Raw genomic sequence first — 21,081 nt, 5'->3', positions numbered from 1 at the left:
GCCCTTCATTTGAACAAAGTTGAAAGGCCTTCACCCAAGGATGCTTTTGGCCAAGTTTTGTTGCAATTGGCACAGTGATTCTGGAGAAGAAATGACTAGTAGAAAATGTGAAAAGTTTACAGACCTACGACAGATAGATGACGGACAAATAGATGACGGACAACGGTTGATCAGAAAAGCTCATTTGAACTTTTACCTCAGGTGAGCTAACGACGATACATTCATTTGTGTAAATTTTTACAAAGTCACTATTTTACATAATCTCCAGTCGTAACATTTACCTGGAACAAGGAGTAGATAACTTCTGTAATATGGGAGGACTGAATATCTTTTGACTTATGAAAATTATACTACGTACTTGCTGCACTTATCAATACTTTGAATCATATTTACAATACATGTACCATCTCATGAATTTTCACAATGTCTAGATTCGTGGAGATTTATGTTTTTGATGACACTGTGTATGAACAATGTCTAGATTTAAGCAGTCTATGCGAAAGTTTTTTGGACCACACAGGACATTCGGTCCTGTGTAATCAATGAACACACAGGACCGAACCAAATTTTGTCAGACCGAAAAACCTAATGTAAAAAAGTGAAACACATGAAAATGCAAAACCAAGGAAATCTTATTTATTATACTAGTAATACTATACCAGGGATCCCTCCCGCATAATACTTTAAACGGTCCATGCGGTTTAATCACATTCATTTACGTATTTGGATTTGTGTGATATTTTTTACTTATAACAAACATTTAAATGACTCCGCGTCAAAATAACAAGAGGCCCAAGGGCCTAGAATCGCTCTTCTGATAAATTGTACAACCCCACCATTTCTATTCTTAGCCTCTTAGTATTCTAAATCTTTAGTTAAATCCTAAGAATTCAAAAAAAGTAGGTCAATGTGACCTACTTTTTGGTTTACACATTTTGAGAACCCAAGAAATATCAACTGACAAAGTTTGATGATTTTAAGCCAATTAGTAACTGAATATTGAAATATAGCTGTCAAATTCCAATTGTAGGTCATGGTGACCTACTTTTTGGTCAGCGAACTCCGAACATGCAAGACCCATCAACTGACAAAGTTTGATGACTGTAGGTCAAATACTATCTGAAATATATAAATATAGCCGTCCAATTCCAAAAGTAGGTCAAGGTGACCTACTTTTTCGTCAACACCCTTCAAACATGCAAGACCCAACAACTGACAAAGTTTGATGACTGTAGGTCAAATAGTATCTGAATTATATAAATATAGCCGTCCAATTCCAAAAGTAGGTCAAGGTGACCTACTTTTTGGTCAACACCCTTTGAACATGCAAGACGCATCAACTGACAAAGTTTGATGACTGTAGGTCAAATAGTATCTGAAATATATAAATATAGGTGTCCAATTCCAAAAGTAGGTCAAGTTGACCTACGTTTTGATAGAAACCCTTCGAACATGCAAGACCCATCAACTGACAAAGTTTGATGACTGTAGGTCAAATAGTATCTGAAATATATCCGTCAAATTCCAAAAGTAGGTCAAGGTGACCTACTTTTGGTCGACACACTCCGTTGACTCAAGATGCATCAACTGTCAAAGTTTGATGATTGTAGGGCAATTAGTGACTGAAATATATAAATATAACTGTCAAATGCCAAAAGTAGGTCACAGTGACCTACTTTTTGGTCGATACACTCCGAAGACTCAAGATGCATCAACTGACAAAGTTTGATGATTGTAGGTCAAATAGTGTTTGAAATATAGTAATTTAGCTGTCAAATACCAAAAGTAGGTCACGGTGACCTACTTTTTGGTCGACACAAACCGAAGACTGAAGACGCATCAACTGACAAAGTTTGATGATCCTAGGTTTTACAGTGCCCAAAATATGCATCTAAAATTGAAAATGTGAAATTTGAATATCTGCAAAATTCAAAAAGTAGGTCACTGTGACCTACTTTTTTATAAATATGTTTCAAGGCCTCAAGATGCATCAACTTACAAGATTTGATGATTCTAAACCTCTCGGTATAGGTTTTACAGTGCCCAAAATATGCATCTAAAATTGAAAATGTGAAATTTAAAAATCTGCAAGATTTGATGATTCTAAACCTCTCGGTATTTGAAATAACAACTTAAAATATATCTATAAATGATAAGCCATAAAATTCAGAAAGTAGGTCACGGTGACCTATTTTTCAGTTGACGCATTTCAAGGTCCCATGATCCACCAACTGACAAGTTTTGATGATCATAGGCTTCAAAGTGTCCAAGATATGCATCAAAATTAATTTTAAAATAAATACCTGCAAAATTCAAAAAGTAGGTCACCGTGACCTACTTTTGAGACAACTTGACACAAGGTCCTAAGATGCATCAACTGTCAAAATTTGATGATCCTAGTCCTTATAATGACTAAAATATCTAAGATTTAAGGAATTTAAAAAAAATTTAAATTTAGGTCAACTTTGAAGTGACCTTGAGACCACGCCCTTTGCCCCAGGGTAATGCCTTGAACAATTTTTAATCTACAACATATCCTCATCCTTATGTGTAAGTTTGGTGATAATCTGCCCTGTGGTTCTTGAGAAGAAGATTTTTTAGCAACCACTACTTTTTTTTGTATTTTCCTGATTATCTCCCCTTGTTAAAGGGTCACATCCCTCTATTTAGTATGTATGAAAGCCCTTGGGCCAATGATACTCTGTAACAAATTTGAAAAAAATTGGCCAAGGGGTTCTTGAGTTATAGCCCTTTTTCTAAAAAGTTTACGCACACCGCACACCGCACAAATGGCCATAGCATTAGCTCTTTGAGCCTTTGGCTCAGAAGAGCTAATAAAGCTCAAAACCGGACACTGAGACATCAGACATTCCAGTCCGGTTTAAAAAAAAAAATGACGCATCCGACATGAGGCACTGCACATCGGTCAGGTCCGATGGTCAGATGTCTTTCGCATAGACTGTTTACGGCAATGACATATTTGATGACACATACAAAAAAAATTCAGGTCTATGGCGATGACATTTTGACACTATGTACTTACAAGGTCTATGGAGATGACATTTTTGATGACTATCCGATACCAGGCCCCTTCTTTACATCCTGCATACATCTGACTGACCATCAAGTCTGGACCCTTTAATGACTGCAAAAATATCGACATGGACATATATTAAACAATTTCATCATCATCAATGAAACAAATTTTTCTGCCAAGAGTCTTAACATCTATACAGCTAGTTCTGTTCATAAGTTATAATACAATATCAATATAATTACATACAACTGAATATACAAGCCATGTTCCATAGTAAATCTGACAATACAAACAGTCTTGAATTTTACTAAATTTCTTTAAAACTTGAAGATTTCATCGTAAAATTCAGATAAAGATTTGTTTTATCAAATTTCTTTACTTAAATTATGTTATAAACTCATTGTAACTTTACAACACTGAAAGGGCTATCCTAATTAAGACATTTTGCTTCCGTAGTTTTCTTTCATCTTATAGATAAAAATGGCTGCCCTCATGCTGTTCCAAGACATTTTGAGAGAAAATGAAGACAAACCTCTTTGTCATCATTGAATCTTTAACTACTTATGAACACGTTTAATTTACACAACTTACCTGCATTTTGTCAACTGAGTTGAAATATTCCATCATATTCTTTACAAGCTCATCCAACTCGGTCATGTGTTGAAAAGGTATGCACTATGTAAAAAAAAACTTACAAAATGAATTTTGAATTTCAAAATAATACATCCCCTGCTTGGAGACAGCTAGGGTACAGAAGATTTCAGGGCTTCATGTGATTTGTAAGTAACATCATAGTTATAAACATATTACACATCCTACACGGAGATGTTGTCTAGAAAATTTCAGAGCATCATGTGATTCGTTTTTATCCAATCAGTTCTCTGCAGATTTGTCTGAAGCGGAATAAAGAGAGTATAGGCCATCTACTGCGGATCAATTTATTTCGCAAGTTTATAGAATGTTTCATACTCATCACATCTACACATTTTTGTATCGGTCATGTAATCTATAATATGCATGATACATGTAATTTCGAATCTAATTTTTTTATGAGACGGATAACATGTTGAATATATATATATATGATATGTCAGAACAATCCACTTCATTTATTGTACGTACATGTATATTCATTCATATTGTTGCTGTTATGTGCTAATAAAATATTGTCAAATTCCAACAACAACAAAATTATTTCGTGTGAATACAGTTAAATACTTATTTATAGGACATGATTTTCACAAATCGTAATTTATTCCTTCAGTCTCCTATAATATTTATGAGTTTATAATCACGAGAACTAAATTTTCGCAAATGACTGCATGGTCTCATGAAATTACACGTAAATAAATTTCTCTCAAAGAAAACACAATTTACAGTACACATGTACATAGCATACCTACATGAAATAGATTGCTAAACACTTACCGCAAAGTTAGTTGGATCAAATACATTTATTACATGGATATCCAGGTATTCTCCCCTTGGTGGAATTTTAAATTTCTCTGGCACAGGTCGAGTGTTATAAACATTTATATCCAGCAGAGCAATGTCATCATTTTTATACATTTTATTAGAATCTCCTTCAGAAGGTTTCCCCGCACTACTCCACGTGTACAAATTCTGCGTTCCAGGATTCTGGGAAATGTCACCACCTGCTGCTCCAGGGGCAGATTCAGGATTGACATTGTCCTGCGTAGGAAGTTCAGACCGAGTTTCCGTCACTTTTTTCACTCGAGAACTAATTTGTGCAGCTTTTGACTGAGTGCCTGGTGCTGCCGATTTTCTTTCACTATTCCCGACACCAGCTTTTGACTGAGTGCCCGGTGCTGCCGATTTTCTTTCACTATTCCCGACACCGTCTATCACCACTTCCTCTTCTTCCGTTTCCCAGGATCCCTCGCCGCTTTCCGTTTCCCAAGCATCTGCCCCACAGCTGTTTGTTCCTTTAGATGTTTTCTTTCCACTATTATCTGCATTAAAAAAAAAAATAAATAAATAAAGCTCCCTATGGCATAAAAGTCCTTAAAACCAAAAGCCTATTTTTAAACTTGCACATCTGAATCACATCATTTCTTCTATGCATTATACCTTGTACCCTGCGTAAATTCCAGTATGTAAATTTTCCCTTGCATTCTATTACATGCATTACGCTATTAATTGTGACACATAGTACAAAACACAAGTTTTATGCGTGTTCCGTGGAACGTAGAGGGGGAAAAAATTGTCCAAAACATGATGGACCTTCAGATTTGTTGGCAACTTTTCTATGTGAGCTAGACTTTTAGGTTCACGGAGGATTTCTGTGGATGCCACCATGCATCTCCGTTAATGTCACAGTGCATCTCCGTGTGACAACGTGAAGGACAGCTTAGTACCAATCTCGGAAACAAACATATTAATACAGTATAATTTGTCCAAACCGGTCTCTTAGTACTCCGGTGCTCTGTCAATTCCGGCCACAAAATATAGTCCCTAACATTTCTTTAACAAATCCTCTTATTTTTAATTCTCTGTACTCCAGATACTGCGTATTCTGTATATCGGCCGGCTTACACAGTCCCAAACTCCTATCAATTAACTTTAATTATCCTGTGTAAACCGGCCCCTCCATGATACACCACCCTGTTAGATCTAATTATCCTATTTAAACCACCCATCCCACGATGACCAAGCTGTTGGTATTTGACGATCACACACAGTGTACACAAAGGGTGTCTCAAGGGGAGTCTCAGGTAAGTAAAAGAGTGCAACTGGCGATGAGTGGTAATTAGTTTAAAATAAAACCTGATTTTTAGGGGGTGCACTTTTCAATTATGACAGCATCACGCACGAGGTAATGGCGCTCTTCCCCCTAACGACAGAGACGAGAATTGACATTAAAAGACAAAGTTAAATTAATCAATGAATTTGATACATTCTTGGAATGAAACAAAATCATCAACAATCCAGTTATGTTTTCCAAAAGCAGGGTTTCCCTTCGTGAACTTCTCGGAGCTCTCTGGCGAGTCAGACAGTGATGATATGCAGTTAGTTAGCAGAACTCGTCATGTCTAGTCGACCACTCGGCATTACATCAGTTTCCATTTCACAAATTGAGACAGTTGAAAGCTATAGTTTGAAGTCATACATGAACACCTGTAAATTCTGGATGTCACTACACATGTAGACTATAGTGTTTTCCTTTTCACATGCACTGTTTATATATTATACCCATGCATTAAATGTATCTGTACATGTAATGGCATACACAATGTACATACGAAATTTGCTTTTGTGTGTGTATGACTGTTGCATGTATTAATGTACAATTTGCGATAATTTCATCAAATATATTACATGTATACTCGGTACTTGTACAAAAATATATTACATTGAATATATCCAGAAAACTGTAAAATATGCTATATCACGATTCCGGTTTCTTTCATTTTTTATTAATTGATGAAATATGCATGTACATGTATTCTATTACTTGATTATGAAATAAGCAAAATCCCAGGGGAAAATCCGAAACATTCCGAGTAAATAGATCGTTTTGCGTTCAGCGTGCGCTCAGCGTTCGTTCACCGTTCACTTTGCGCTCTGCGTTCGCTCACCGTTCACCAAATTGCGTTCACTGTTCACTCTGCGTTCGTTCAGCGTTCAAGTGGAAAAGAAGAACATTTCAGGGACTGTACATGCATAAATAAGTCATTGATGTAAGACTGAAATAAAAATGAAAACCCGGTTTCCCAGCGGCATATATGGAAAGTTTTCGCAAGTTTATTCATTTATTCAGTGACTCATGAGCTTATCCATCTTCTGAATGAAACTTGAAAAACATACATTGTACAAGTTTTATTTTTTGTCAGTTATGACACCCGAAAATAAGGGAAACAAGAGGTACTGTGAGCAATGCTCACTAAGAATACCCCCCGCTTACCCCAATCTCCCAAAGGGTGTTGGTAATAGGTAAAATTTCAGTATTATGATCCAAAAGGTATCTAGGAACACAGCATCTCCATGTGATGAAAAAAGCTATTAAAGAATTTAAATGGAAACCATATTGCTACTTTGATGTCCAGTGCACGTGACCTTGGACCTTTTGACCCCAAAATCGATAGGGAACATCTTCATCCCATGGGTAGTCCATATGTATGATATGGTGACTGTAGGTGGAAAGGATAACGCTTTAGAGCCCGGAAACCATATTGCTACTTCGATGTCCAGTGCGCTTGACCTTTGACCTTTTGACCCCAAAATCGATAGGGAACATCTTCATCCCATGGGTAGTCCATATGTATGATATGGTGACTGTAGGTGGAAAGGATAACGCTTTAGAGCCCGGAAACCATATTGCTACTTCGATGTCCAGTGCGCTTGACCTTTGACCTTTTGACCCAAAATCGATAGGGAACATCTTCATCCCATGGGTAGTCCATATGTATGATATGGTGACTGTAGGTGGAAAGGATAACGCTTTAGAGCCCGGAAACAATATTGCTACTTCGATGTCCAGTGTGCTTGACCTTTGACCTTTTGACCCCAAAATCGATAGGGAACATCTTCATCCCATGGGTAGTCCATATGTAAGATATGGTGACTGTAGGTGGAAAGGATAACGCTTTAGAGCCCGGAAACCATATTGCTACTTCGATGTCTAGTGCGCTTGACCTTTGACTTTTTGACCCCAAAATCGATAGGGAACATCTTCATCCCATGGGTAGTCCATATATATGATATGGTGACAGTAGGTGGAAAGGATAATGCTTTAGAGCCCGGAAACCATTGCGTCTACAGACGGACGGACGGACAGACAGACGGACAACCCGATTCCAGTATACCCCCCCACAACTTGTTGCGGGCGGTATAATAATAAAAATACCTAGATCAGTCGCTTGCTTAAACATGCATAAAGGTGGGAAACAGAAAAATGATCCCCTAAATCCATTTAAGTTGTAGTTACTAAATTCATAAACACGTAGCATATATCCTATATGACACATGGTAAATCTGGATCAGAGAACTGGAATGATAAAAACTCAGATCTACGTCCTCCTGCGGCGTACTGTTTGCCTAGTTTTGATGCAATTTATATTAAATCAAGATAAGATCAGCCATGGGTATGCGACAATGAGATTTTATAAAATGCATCAAGAAACCCTATACAGTAATTTTCCGTGGAATCTCTCGGAGGACGGTCAGAGAATTGTAACCTTACCATTGGAGGAGATTTCTGATGGAGGTGGTAGGCTGGAAGAAACAGGCCGTGGACTCGCACTTCCCGATGGCTTGGTGGACAGTTCCGTTGTTTTGCGTTGAGGAAGGGGAGATGATTCTGTAGACTGGGGATTGCTCCCTGAGGCGGTCAGTAGAGAAGTCTCCGCCTCATGTAATACAGCCTTCAAGATTTCCTGGTTGACATTAATGTCAGACTCGCCTTGTGTGTTGTACATTACAATCGAAAGAGTCTCATCTCTGAAAGAAGAATCCAAATCATGTACCATAAATCATTACATGTATCACATACCTAAAAAATATGTCAATTTCTTTTCTTCTTGTCTTGCAGTCAGACATTACAAACTATTTCCATATATCACATGAATAACAAACAGAACAGATTGACTATAAAAAATTCAAAGTCCATGGGACCACAGAAATCTTATTTTGAGATTTTGAAGGGTCTAGTGAGTTAAATTCAAAAGAATATACACAACGGGACCTAGATTTTACTTTGAGAGTTAGGGTTTTGAAATATGGGAAAGTTTAATAGGGAAACAAATTTGGACCAGACTTTGTGAGATCTACAACTTAATGAGCTGTCAAAAGTCATCTAGCAGTGACTCCAGCAGTAACCCAGATTTACCTAGCAATGACCCCAGATTTACCTAGCAATGACCCCAGATTTACCTAGCAATGACCCCAAGACTTACTCAGCAATGACCCTAGATTTACCTAGCAATGATCCCAATACTTACTTAGCAATGATCCCAAGACTTACTTAGCAATAATCCCAGATTTACCTAGCACTGACCCCAGATTTACTTAGTACTGACCCCAGATCTACCTTTTACTGACCCCAGATTTACCTTTCTCTGACCCCAGATTTACCTAGCAACGACCCCAGATTTACCTAGCACTGATCTCAGATTTATCAAGCAACGACCCCAGATTTATCTAGCAATGACCCCAGATATGGTATTTACATCTCTCAACTGATTCGACACGCAAGAGCTTGTTCTGCGTATGATCAGTTTTTAAATCGAAGCAGGCTACTAACAAACACGTTGATGGTGCAAGGGTTCCAACAGTCGCGTTTAAAATCAGCATTTCGGAAATTCTATGGTCGTTATAATGATCTAGTTTGCCAATACAACCTATCATTGGGTCAAATGCTGTCTGACGTGTTTCATGCCGATTGTTAGGCCTTTCTTGGCACACTGATTTTGACTACGGATAACTCCATTTACCTGATCAAGATATAGGGCTCATGGTAGGTGTGACCGGTCGACAGGGGATGCTTACTCTTCTTAGGCACCTGATCCCACCTCTGGTATATCCAGGGGTCCATGTTTGCCCAACTCTCTTTTGTATTGCTTATAGGAGTTATGAGATTGATCATTGTTCATTATCTTCGCCTTTCATCTAGCACTGACCCCAGATTTACCTAGTAATGACCCCAAGACTTACCTTGCAGTGACCTCTGCCACAAAAGTTTTACCTAGGGCCATGTCAAACACTTTTTCTAAAGTCGTAACATTTTCTGCAAAGGACTCCAAACCATCTAAAGACACTTCAATGGCCTACAAACAAAAGTTTAAAACTATTGCCACATGACTGTAAGGCAAATCCCTCTGATGTGTAACAAACAGAAATGATTTAACATGCTTATGTGAAGTAAAGTTTACCTGATAAGGGACAGATTTGTTAACTTTTGGATCAAGAATTCGGAGCTGGTCTGGAATTAATTCATCCGTGTCACCATGGTCCAAAAAGAGGCACTGATACTGCAGAGAAATAAGAAAATTGACAAATCAGCTGCACTGATACTGCAGGGAAATAAGAAAACTGACGAATCAACTGCACTGATACTGCAAAGAAATAAGAAAAACTGACCAATCAGCTGCACTGATACTGCAAAGAAATAAGAAAAACTGACCAATCAGCTGCACTGATACTGCAAAGAAATAAGAAAACTGACAAATCAGCTGCACTGATACTGCAGAGAAATAAGAAAACTGACAAATCAGCTGCACTGATACTGCAGAGAAATAAGAAAAACTGACCAATTTGCTGCACTGCAGAGAAATGGGAAAAACTGACAAATCGGCTGCACTATTTCTGCAGAGAAATGGGAAGAAGAGACTCATGGGCCACATCGCTCACCTGAGTCACCTTGGCCCATATTTAAAGATTTCCCCTACATATTCGAATGTAAAACTTTGATCCCTATTTTGGCCCTAACCTACCCCTGGGTACAACGATTTTTACAAACTTGAATCAGCATTATGTCCGTAAGTTTTCATGTAAATGTAAACTTCCTTGGCCCAATGGTTCTTAAGAACAAGATTTTTAAAGATTTTCTCTATATATTAGTATGTAAAAATTTGATCCCCTATTGTGGACCCATCCTACCCTTGGGGGCCATATTTTAACAAACTTCAATCTGCACTATGTCAGGAAACTTTCATGTAAATTTGTACTTTCCTAGTCAAGTGGTTCTTGAGAAGAAGATCTTTAAAGATTTTCTCCCTACACTGTATATATGTATGTAAAACCTTGCTTACCTAATGTGGCTCCATCCTACCCCGGGGGCCATGATTTTTACAAACTTATCTGCACTATGTCAGGAACCTTTCATGTAAATTTGTACTTTTCTAACCCAGTGGTTCTTAAGAAGAATTCTAAAGATTTATCGCTATATATTTATATTGTAAAAAGTTTATCCCCTAATATGGCCCCATCCTACCCTCGGAGGCCATGATTTTAACAAATTTGAACCTACAAAATGTCGAGAAACTCCATGTAAATTTCTACTTTTCTGGCCCAGTGGTAAGTAAGTAATTTCTATTTAAAGTTGGAACTATATACAGGTAACAATAAACATGAGCTAAGAGCTCTTTAACCGACTATATAGCATAAAAAACACAAAGCACTAATGATATATAATTGCATGCATAGACATAAAAACAGAAATTTGAAATAAAACAGGACGCATACATGTATACAGACATCACAAGTCATGCATATATATACACAGGGACTAGCTATAATATTAAGATGCACAGCACTGAAGAAAGTTTGCAACACAAACATAAAAATATGGATATATACATAGACTAAATAAATATGCATACCTAAGAGACAGAGCAGAGTAAAAATAATACAGTTAAATTTGTACATGTCAGCTTAGAAGCATAGTTAGAAGTTAGATCAAAACTTTAAGATTTAGGTAGGAGAGGCTTTTGTGGTATTTGAGAAAAGATTTTTAAAGATTTTCCCTATATATATGCATGTAAAACTTTGATCCCTTATTGTGAAACTGAAAAAATCAGCTGCACTGATACTGCAGAGAAATGGGGTAAACTGACCAATCAGCTGCACTGATACTGCAGACTGGGATAAACTGAGCAATCAGCTGCACTGATGCTGCAGAGTGGGATAAACTGACCAATCAGCTGCACTGATACTGCAGAGAAATGGGATAAATTGACAAACCAGTTGAGAATCAATATCAGAATTGGATTAGCATCTTGTTAGAGATGAATAAGCTGATAGAGATGAATAAGCTGATAAAAATGAATAAGTTGTTAGAGATGAACACCCTCTAATAGATGAATAAGCTGTTAGAGTGACAGAATGTCTCCCTACCTTCCTGATTCCCTTTTCCATGACTCGTATGCGGTGGAAGAGCCCATCCACATAGGCAACACATACCATCCCTTTCATGATCTCTTCCTCTGTAGCATTATGGAATGATTTTTCCAAATGTCGTTCGAGTTCCTCCAGCTTATCCTACAAAGAAGATTCTAAATATTGAAAGTAGTCCTCATTTAAAATTCTCCAGCTTATCCTACAAAGAAGATTCTAAATATTGAAAGTAGTTCTTATCTAAAATTCTCCAGCTTATCCTACAAAGAAGATTGTAAATGTTGAAAGTAGTTCTTATCTAAAATTCTCCAGCATATCCTACAAAGAAGATTCTAAATATTGAAAGTAGTCCTCATTTAAAATTATCCAGCTTCACCAAACACTGCCATGACATCATGGTATAAACCTACATGTAATTTGTAGCTGTATAGGGAAACAATCGGCTGCATATTTCTGAGCCATAGTCAAATAGAAATAAAGTTCTTGTTGAAAACACAAACAATAGAAATATTTGAATGATTTGATGAATTGAATCAGATTCATGTTCAAGTTCCCTATTAATCCTTATACAGTGTACATCCACAACACACGGTACATTGAACAGTTAAATTGGGAAACCTTCACAAACAAATCCTTTTAATTTGGTTTCATGTGACTGTGTCAAACAGACAGTACTTTTTTTTTATCTATAACATACTCACAGAGTAATTCTCTCTGACCAATCATACTCACAGAGTAATTCTCTCTGACCAACCGAACTCACAAAGTAATTCTATCTAACCAATCATACTCACAGAGTAATTCTCTCTGACCGATCGAACTCACAAAGTAATTCTCTCTGACCAATCATACTCACAGAGTAATTCTCTCCAACCAATCATACTCACAGAGTAATTCTCTCTGACCAATCGAACTCACAAAGTAATTTTCTCTGACCAATCATACTCACAGAGTAATTCTCTCTGACCAATCGAACTCACAAAGTAATTTTCTCTGACCAATCATACTCACAGAGTAATTCTCTCTGACTGATCAAACTCACAAAGTAATTCTCTCTGACCAATCATACTCACAGAGTAATTCTCTCTGACCAATCATACTCACAAAGTAATTGTCTCTGACCAATCGAACTCACAAAGTAATTCTCTCTAACCAATCATACTCACAGAGTAATTCTCTCTGACCAATCGTACTCACAAAGTAATTCTCTCTAACCAATCGCACTCAGAGTAATTCTTTCTAACCAAACAAACTCACAGAGTAATTCTCTCTGACCAATTGTACTCACTGAGTAATTCTCTCTGACCAATCAAACTCACAGAGTAATTGTCTCTGACCAATCGAACTCACAAAGTAATTCTCTTTCACCAATCATACTCACAAAGTAATTGTTTCTGACCAATCATACTCACAGAGCAATTGTCTCTGACCAATCAAACTCACAAAGTAATTCTCTCTGACCAATCAAACTCACAGAGTAATTCTCTCTGACCAATCATACTCACAGAGTAATTGTCTCTGACCAATCAAACTCACAAAGTAATTCTCTCTGACCAATCAAACTCACAGAGTAATTCTCTCTGACCAATCATACTCACAGAGTAATTGTCTCTGACCAATCAAACTCACAAAGTAATTCTCTCTGACCAATCAAACTCACAGAGTAATTCTCTATAACCAATCATACTCATAGTAATTCTCTCTAACCAATCATACTCTCAGAGTAATTCTATCTGACCAAACATCCTCACAGAGTAATTGTCTCTGACCAATCAAACTCACAAAGTAATTCTCTCTGACCAATCATACTCACAGAGTAATTCTCTCTAACCAATCATACTCACAGAGTAATTCTCTCTGACCAATCATACTCACAGAGTAATTCTATCTGACCAATCGAACTCACTAAGTAATTCTCTCTGACCAATCATACTCACAGAGTAATTGTCTCTGACCAATCGAACTCACAAAGTAATTGTCTCTGACCAATCGAACTCACAGAGTAATTCTCTCTAACCAATCATACTCAGAGTAATTCTCTATGACCAATCATACTCACAAAGTAATTGTCTCTGACCAATCATACTCACTGAGTAATTCTCTCTAACCAATCATACTCATAGAGTAATTCTCTGACCAATCAAACTCAGAGTAATTCTCTCCAACCAATAAAACTCACGGAGTAATTCTCTCCAACCAATCATACTCGCAGAGTAATTCTCTCTGACCAATCATACTCGCAGAGTAATTCTCTCTGACCAATCATACTCGCAGAGTAATTCTCTCTGACCAATCATACTCACAGAGTAATTCTTTCTGACCAATCATACTCACTGAGTAATTCTCTCCGACCAATCGGATCATGACAGAGTTGGTACTGTTGTTCAGGAACGATACATATATGTCCCACTGATTTTCAGAAGGCAACTCAAGAATATCTGAAATAGAAACAAGAAATTCATAGAAATTTGGCCCTCCCAGCTTCTGGTTTTTTTGGGGGGGGGGGGGCTGGGGGGGTTGGGGGGTTGGAGGAGAGATGGTGGTAAGCTCATTTTGATACATGTACAATTCTTACTACTAGGGACTGAATACGAATCTTGAAAATTCATGGGCTGTAGGAACATGCATGACGAATATGAATCTTGTAAATTCATGAGCTGTAGGAACATGCATGCTGAATATGAATCTTGTAAATTCATGAGCTGGGTTTAAAAGTGCCTGATAAACAGGAGGAGTGACAAAAATCAATGTCTCTACACTTCCATGAAGCTCAAAACAGAGTACATTGGAGAGGCGTGGTTGCGGGCCCAATGCTCCCCACGGAGTGAACATGAACAAGTCAAGTCCATACTTCCATGAAAAACAGAGAAGCCACGTGCAGATTTTTTTCAAATTGCTTGTAGATCTATATCATTTGTATATTTCTTATAAAAGCTGTGTCACCCGACACTAATGACAATTTGTGTGACCAATAAACAACCAACCCCAACCCCCAACCCCTATATTCTCATACATGCCAACTTTCCCGATTTGTGCAGGATTCTCCTGATTTAAAGCAGTTGAAAAGGCAAATCCCGATATCCCGATCGGGATTGCAAAAATACCCCGAAATCCCGATTTTCTAAAAATATCTCCCATTTTACGACAACAAACTCCCATTTCCAACCGGAATTTGAAATCCCGCGTCATTTCTGAACTGGCCAATCAGAAATCGGGACAATAGTCAGCCATTGCTGTTTACCTGTGTCGCATCGTATCGGGGTGGTGTAATTTACCTGGTCTGCCTGTGTCGGGGTGCTTATTGGACAGTGCGAAGCATGTTTTGATAGTAATTAATCGGGAGGACGGATTTCAAACTGACATATCCTTTCTACACAAACGTGAATGACAACGATGATAGTGTCACCACCAAACAATCGGATATTCCCACAGCATCGAAACTATGCAATAGGTACGTCAAATATATTTTTTTCCAAATATAGTCTATATAGTGTAGTATTCAATAGACTTTGTGATGCGTAATTCGCACAAGTCTGTACTGAATTTTATATTAAAATTATCAAGTGCCTTAATTTACAAGTAAAAACGTATATTTTGATTTGGTTTTTTTTCCTGGTAATTATTTCAGATGTCATGGGTGCAAAGGTTTTGTTCGCTAACTTCATAGCAGGGCAGCTCCTTTTCTGGTGGCAATGCAGATTGTTCCACTAGACTCTGCAACTGCAAGCCCATGTTTACAGACAAACAAGATCGCTTTTGTAGTCGTACCTAAATGCATGTGCTTTAATTCAAATTTTGATATATAGACCAGCCAATGTTTATATGGTGTAAAAGGATTTAACTTTAAATATTATTTGATAATATGTATGTGACTTGTTGTTGGAGAGTATTTTTTGCTGAATAGATGATTTTAATAAAACATTTATGTATATCTTTCAAAAGTGTTTTTTTTATTTATAATTTTGTTAAAAGTTAATGGTCAAACACATTTGATGTTGTGTTAATATATGATACATGTACAATGATTAGATTGACTTTTTTTTTTTGGAAAAGATAAATATTTTCATGGTAAAATGTCATGAATTTTGAGCTTTGAAAAAAGGTTGTCGCGCGCAAAATCCCCCATGGGGATTTTTAAAAGTTGGCATGTATGTATTCTCCTGAAAACTTTTGTTCATGGTGGAAACATCGACGATGTAAGTATTAGTCAATCCCCATTATCTCAAACACAATGGGCTGACAAAAACACTTCATGATATCAAATGGTTTGAAATAATGAGGTTAAAATTTTAAAAAATGGAGTTGTCCAGGACTTCCACCTCGCTTCAACATATCCATGGTATTCGAGAATCAGTATAATATGCTTATATATATATAACAAAGTGCTGGTAATGAACAAAAACATAATTCATGTTTTAAAACTACAGGGAATGAAAACCACTTGTCTGTAAGCATGAATTCATTATAAGCGTGTTTTACAGTATTGACGTTCTGGAGTTTAGCTGTACCGGGTTCATCACTGGGTATGGGTGCCATTTCCTCCTCAGCAGTTAACACCCGCAGTAAGCCTTCAGTGACTAGTCTATCGTTGATACTGGTCGTGGGGTCCGCGGACAAAAACAACTCTACAATGTGTGTGCCATCACCTGAAAAATGAATTAGTCAAGGTCACCATATATCTTGGGAATAAATATCTTCTCGCTTGTTACTGGTGACCATTAGTGCCGATTTAACGCTCAACGCAAACTGAGATTTACAGACGATGCTTCAGCAGAGCTGGTAAAACAGATATTTTCGATCATTGAATCAGCATTAATGGTTGCAAATTGAAACATGCATTCTGAAAGCATTGCATAAGCAATACATGTCTTCCTACCGGCATTGATTGATTGACAACTGTACTTAATATTTCAGGAAATGTACGTTTGATGTTGTTTGACCTTGAACTGTGACCCGATACATCACTACCAAGTCACCGGTTCAATCTAATGTTTTGTTGTTCATACAGTTGATACATGTAGTTTTAATCTGGGATGAAATAGTAGTCTTTGCACAAAATACGGGGGGGAGGGGGGGGGGGGGGGGATATTTAAATAATCGTGCAATTGGGACACAAAACAACATAAGGAGATATAACATTCATATCTGTATGTTAAATACTTATAAAGGACTTCAAAATACTACTTACTAAATCTAGTCTACTCATCACTATACAACCAGACACCGAGAATCAGCTCAATATCTGCCAGCTCAGCAAAAAGTGAAGAGACCTTCACCTGTTACAGAGGACACACACGGAAAGGGGGGAGGGAAGCGCCTTGCCTACTACTGCTGTATATAAGGGGGGAGGGAAGCGCCTTGCCTACTACTGCTGTACATAAGGGGGGAGGGAAGCACCCTGCCTACTACTGCTGTACATAAGGGGGGAGGGAAGCGCCTTGCCTACTACTGCTGTACATAAGGGGGGAGGGAAGCGCCCTGCCTACTACTGCTGTACATAAGGGGGGAGGGAAGCGCCTTGCCTACTACTGCTGTACATCAATAATGACGACTATAAGTAAATGTTTTCTCTTGGGGAGATCAAACACAAAACAGTGACTTGCCTACTACTGCTGTACATTAATAATGATGACTATGAGTAAATATCTCCCTGATCTTACTTAAAATTTCCTTTGTTATGGCAATCAGTTTCTCATCTGTGACAATCTCTTCAAACTTCTTTTTACAGCTATCAGACCATATTTCTTCATCCTTAAATGAAAATAGAGTTATGATATTATGACGGTTTTGGTTAAATGACACATATACACAAATAGATATATATTCTTACCATTTTCAGATGCAAATGTACAGCAAAATAATAATTTTTTATGTACTGTAAAATAATTTTTAAAAATGGGGGGTGGGGTGTATTTTTGTGGTTTCATGGTAATGGATCTGATATTTACATTTCCAAGGTTGTTTTTTTTCTGCCTTTGATATCACTACATATTGTTAAGGTAATTCCCCATACCACATCTTAATATTGAAAAACCTACAGATTTCTATCAGCATTTGCATGTATTTTGTCAGGGATGTATATTGACCAAATTCCCGAAGAAAAATATGTTTAGCGGCCTTTCCCAGAGTACAGCCACTTCTAAAAATAGAACACATCACTTTAAAACAAGCAGTGTTAATATACATACATTTTAAGGCACTGTCTTTATTTAAACGATAGAAATATGTTTCTTTCATATGAATTGAAGAAAATGTATTGCATTTGACTGTTTTCAATAATTTTTCATCTACTGAACCATGCTCTTGGTTTCAAGGTGATGAAAATGCACGTATAGTGGTGAAATTTTGACTAATCATAGCCTACCATATCTGGAAAATTGTGTTTTCAAAAACCTTCAGATTTTTTAAACATTTCAATATGTTTTACCTTTACACTCCAGCAATCAATTGATATAAGAAGTAGATAGGGTATCGGATAATTTGAGAGCCCAATGACCCCTCTAGGTTAAAAACCTTGAAAAAACGCATATTGGAAAATGGTGTCTAAAATTCCTATCTCTGCAAACATGTTTCATTCATCATTTACATTATTATATTACCATTTCAAGAAATATTGCAGGGTGGATTTTGAAAAACAGTTTAAAACATTAAAGCTTCAATTAGCTAAAAACCATTTTCATTGATTGCCGTAAGCTTTAGGGATCGGGCTTGAAGTTAGAAAAATCCTAACTTTACTATGGAGCTTACTAAATCCATAGCCTACGTCACATGAACACTGACATGACGTCACAATAGATGAAAAAATAAAATTATGTCGCCAGATCTTGTTGGAACAAAGTTATGTAGATCAGAATGAGTTGTACATTTTAACGCTCATTCAGAGAATGCTAACCTATGCTCAAGTTACAAATTTTGGGAAATTCGAATATTTTAATAATTTTTATTTTCTGGTAGTTTTTAACAATATGACACAGCCATGTGATGCGAGTCTTAACGACATGAAACTATCGCGTACATTCCGAGACGTTTTAATCAAAACATCAGTAAAGGTCATGTCCGGCCAGAAAAAGAAAATTACATTACAACACCCATGATCTATACTGTATGTACAAGAGCACAAACGTACGACACCTAGACAAAGAGATAGGTCCTATACATATGTGATAAATCTGTCAGCGTCTGATCTAAATTGAACACCCTGAAATCATTAGACACAACGGAGTTATGCACATACATGTTCATGTATATGCACATTTATTATGGATTCAGAGGGCCCCAAAAGCGATTTTTGTCGTGTAAATAAATATTTAAAGAATTGCGAGGGGAAGGGGGGGTTGGGGGGTTACAATGTCAGTATAGCTTTAGATTATGCATATATTCTATTTAGATCTTGACGACATCGATCGTATTCTTTCAGGTTTAAATAAATTATAAGGAAAACATAACAAAAATATAAGACTGTCAGTACATGTAGCACACAAAAATTTGCATTTTGTTGAATAGGAGATTCGGTATTTCTACCCGTCATTAACTATCAGAAATCACACAAAAGAAATGGCCTACAATAGATACAATGAAAATTGGCAACACGATTTAACATCATAATCTGTAATATATGCAGAAATCTCACGGGAATTACTAAACGACTGTGTGTCACAACGCAATGTGTATGGAGAATTTATGACTTCGCGATGTATATAACTATAAGCATTTTCTCTCCCGAGCGTTATCTTGTATAAAACCGGCTTGTTTGTATTATTGCAATTCGTACAATGTATGTTGTTTTTTAATTCTAAATTTTTGCTATTTGCTTTCAAACAATCAGTCCTAATACGGTCTACAAAATTCACCAAAATGCCATCGGGTTCGTTGAATGTGTTATAACGTTCGTGACTCGTGAATAACGTTTCTAACGTTATTTGACGTGGTATGGGGAATTACCTTAAAAATTCTTCAAACCCTAAGTCCGGGACTAGCAAACTCCAAATTCGGACTTGGCAATTAAAAATGCCAGCAGTCTGAGGGACTTGCCTATTATTGTATACATTAATTGATAATGCTGAACAAAAAATAAAAATGACTGCATTTCAGAATGAAATATCTTAATTAAAAAATTAAAGTTCATAACTCTATTTTTGCTTTCTTGCATGCGACCCATCCAGCCTATTTGAATGAAAAGATTGAAAATTTAAATAATGGTTTTTAATTTAGCCATTTGATGATGTAATATGAAAACAATAGCAAATTTCTAAATTCAACCTGGACTTGGATATTTCCCTGTGGGACTTAGCAAAACTTGGACCCTTTTAAGTCTTTGACTCAAGCATGTAAAAAACAAATTTTCAACCCCTGTATATATCCTCATGAGCATGTTGTAGTTGTAAACAATTAAAGTGTGTTTGAATACAATAATGACTGGAATTCTGACAGAAATAAAAGTAGAATTCAAATATAAGAAATGAACTTGATTTTTGAAAATAAACATGTGAGGCATTGCAAGTTTATCATGCACCACAAAAGTAAGTCTCTCTAAGGTACACCTTTTTATCCTGTACTGCATACTGTCCTATTTCTGCTGAAGGTAATTGTTTTTCACTTTATTAATCAAAGGAAAAACTCAATTAAAACTGCCATGCAAATAATATAACCATAGACTTTAAATAGCATAAAATTAAAACTGAATTCCAATTTAAATTGAAGGAAAACCACAGTTCAGTAAAAAAAAAAAACATGACAAAAACACCAAAGAAAATTCAAAGCTGTATGCAGAATTCTACAAGTTGTAAATAAAAATGGCTGACCTTGAGTTGTACACAGAATTCTGCAAGTTGTACACAGAATTCTATGAGCTGTACACAGAATTCGATGAGTTTTACACAGAATACTATGAGCTGTACACAGAATCCTATGAGCTGTTCACAGAATTCTATGAGCTGTACACAGAATTCTACGTGCTGTACACAGAATACTATGAGTTGTTCACAGAATTCTACGAGCTGTACACAGAATTCTACAAGCTGTACACAGAATTCTATGAGTTGTTCACAGAATTCTACGAGTTGTTCACAGAATTCTACGAGCTGTTCACAGAATTCTATGAGCTGTACACAGAATTCTACGAGCTGTTCACAGAATTCTATGAGCTGTACACAGAATTCTATGAGTTGTACACAGAATTCTATGAGCTGTAC

General features: G+C 36.9%; 1 protein-coding gene across 7 annotated transcripts in view; it reads right to left on the bottom strand.

Moving 5' to 3' along the window:
• The window catches only part of LOC125647763 (tudor domain-containing protein 7-like), a 101,792-nt gene that overhangs the window by 8,537 nt on the left and 72,174 nt on the right, over positions 1-21,081 (bottom strand). For all 7 annotated transcript variants that reach the window (XM_056142540.1, XM_056142543.1, XM_056142539.1 and 4 more), the window contains exons 18-27: positions 17,551-17,641; positions 16,399-16,536; positions 14,225-14,328; positions 11,891-12,034; positions 9,928-10,026; positions 9,710-9,822; positions 8,241-8,497; positions 4,466-5,010; positions 3,629-3,712; positions 3,044-3,145 (exon numbers count right to left, since the gene is read on the bottom strand). In XM_056142540.1, the coding sequence (XP_055998515.1) occupies positions 3,044-3,145; positions 3,629-3,712; positions 4,466-5,010; positions 8,241-8,497; positions 9,710-9,822; positions 9,928-10,026; positions 11,891-12,034; positions 14,225-14,328; positions 16,399-16,536; positions 17,551-17,641 (1,677 nt within the window). The remainder of the gene's footprint in view (positions 1-3,043; positions 3,146-3,628; positions 3,713-4,465; positions 5,011-8,240; positions 8,498-9,709; positions 9,823-9,927; positions 10,027-11,890; positions 12,035-14,224; positions 14,329-16,398; positions 16,537-17,550; positions 17,642-21,081) is intronic.

The sequence above is a fragment of the Ostrea edulis genome, chromosome 6, assembly GCF_947568905.1.
Source record: "Ostrea edulis chromosome 6, xbOstEdul1.1, whole genome shotgun sequence".
Lineage (NCBI taxonomy): Eukaryota > Metazoa > Mollusca > Bivalvia > Ostreida > Ostreidae > Ostrea > Ostrea edulis.
The sequence above is the reverse complement of the archived record's forward strand: the minus strand, read 5'-3'. Positions and strand labels throughout refer to the sequence as shown.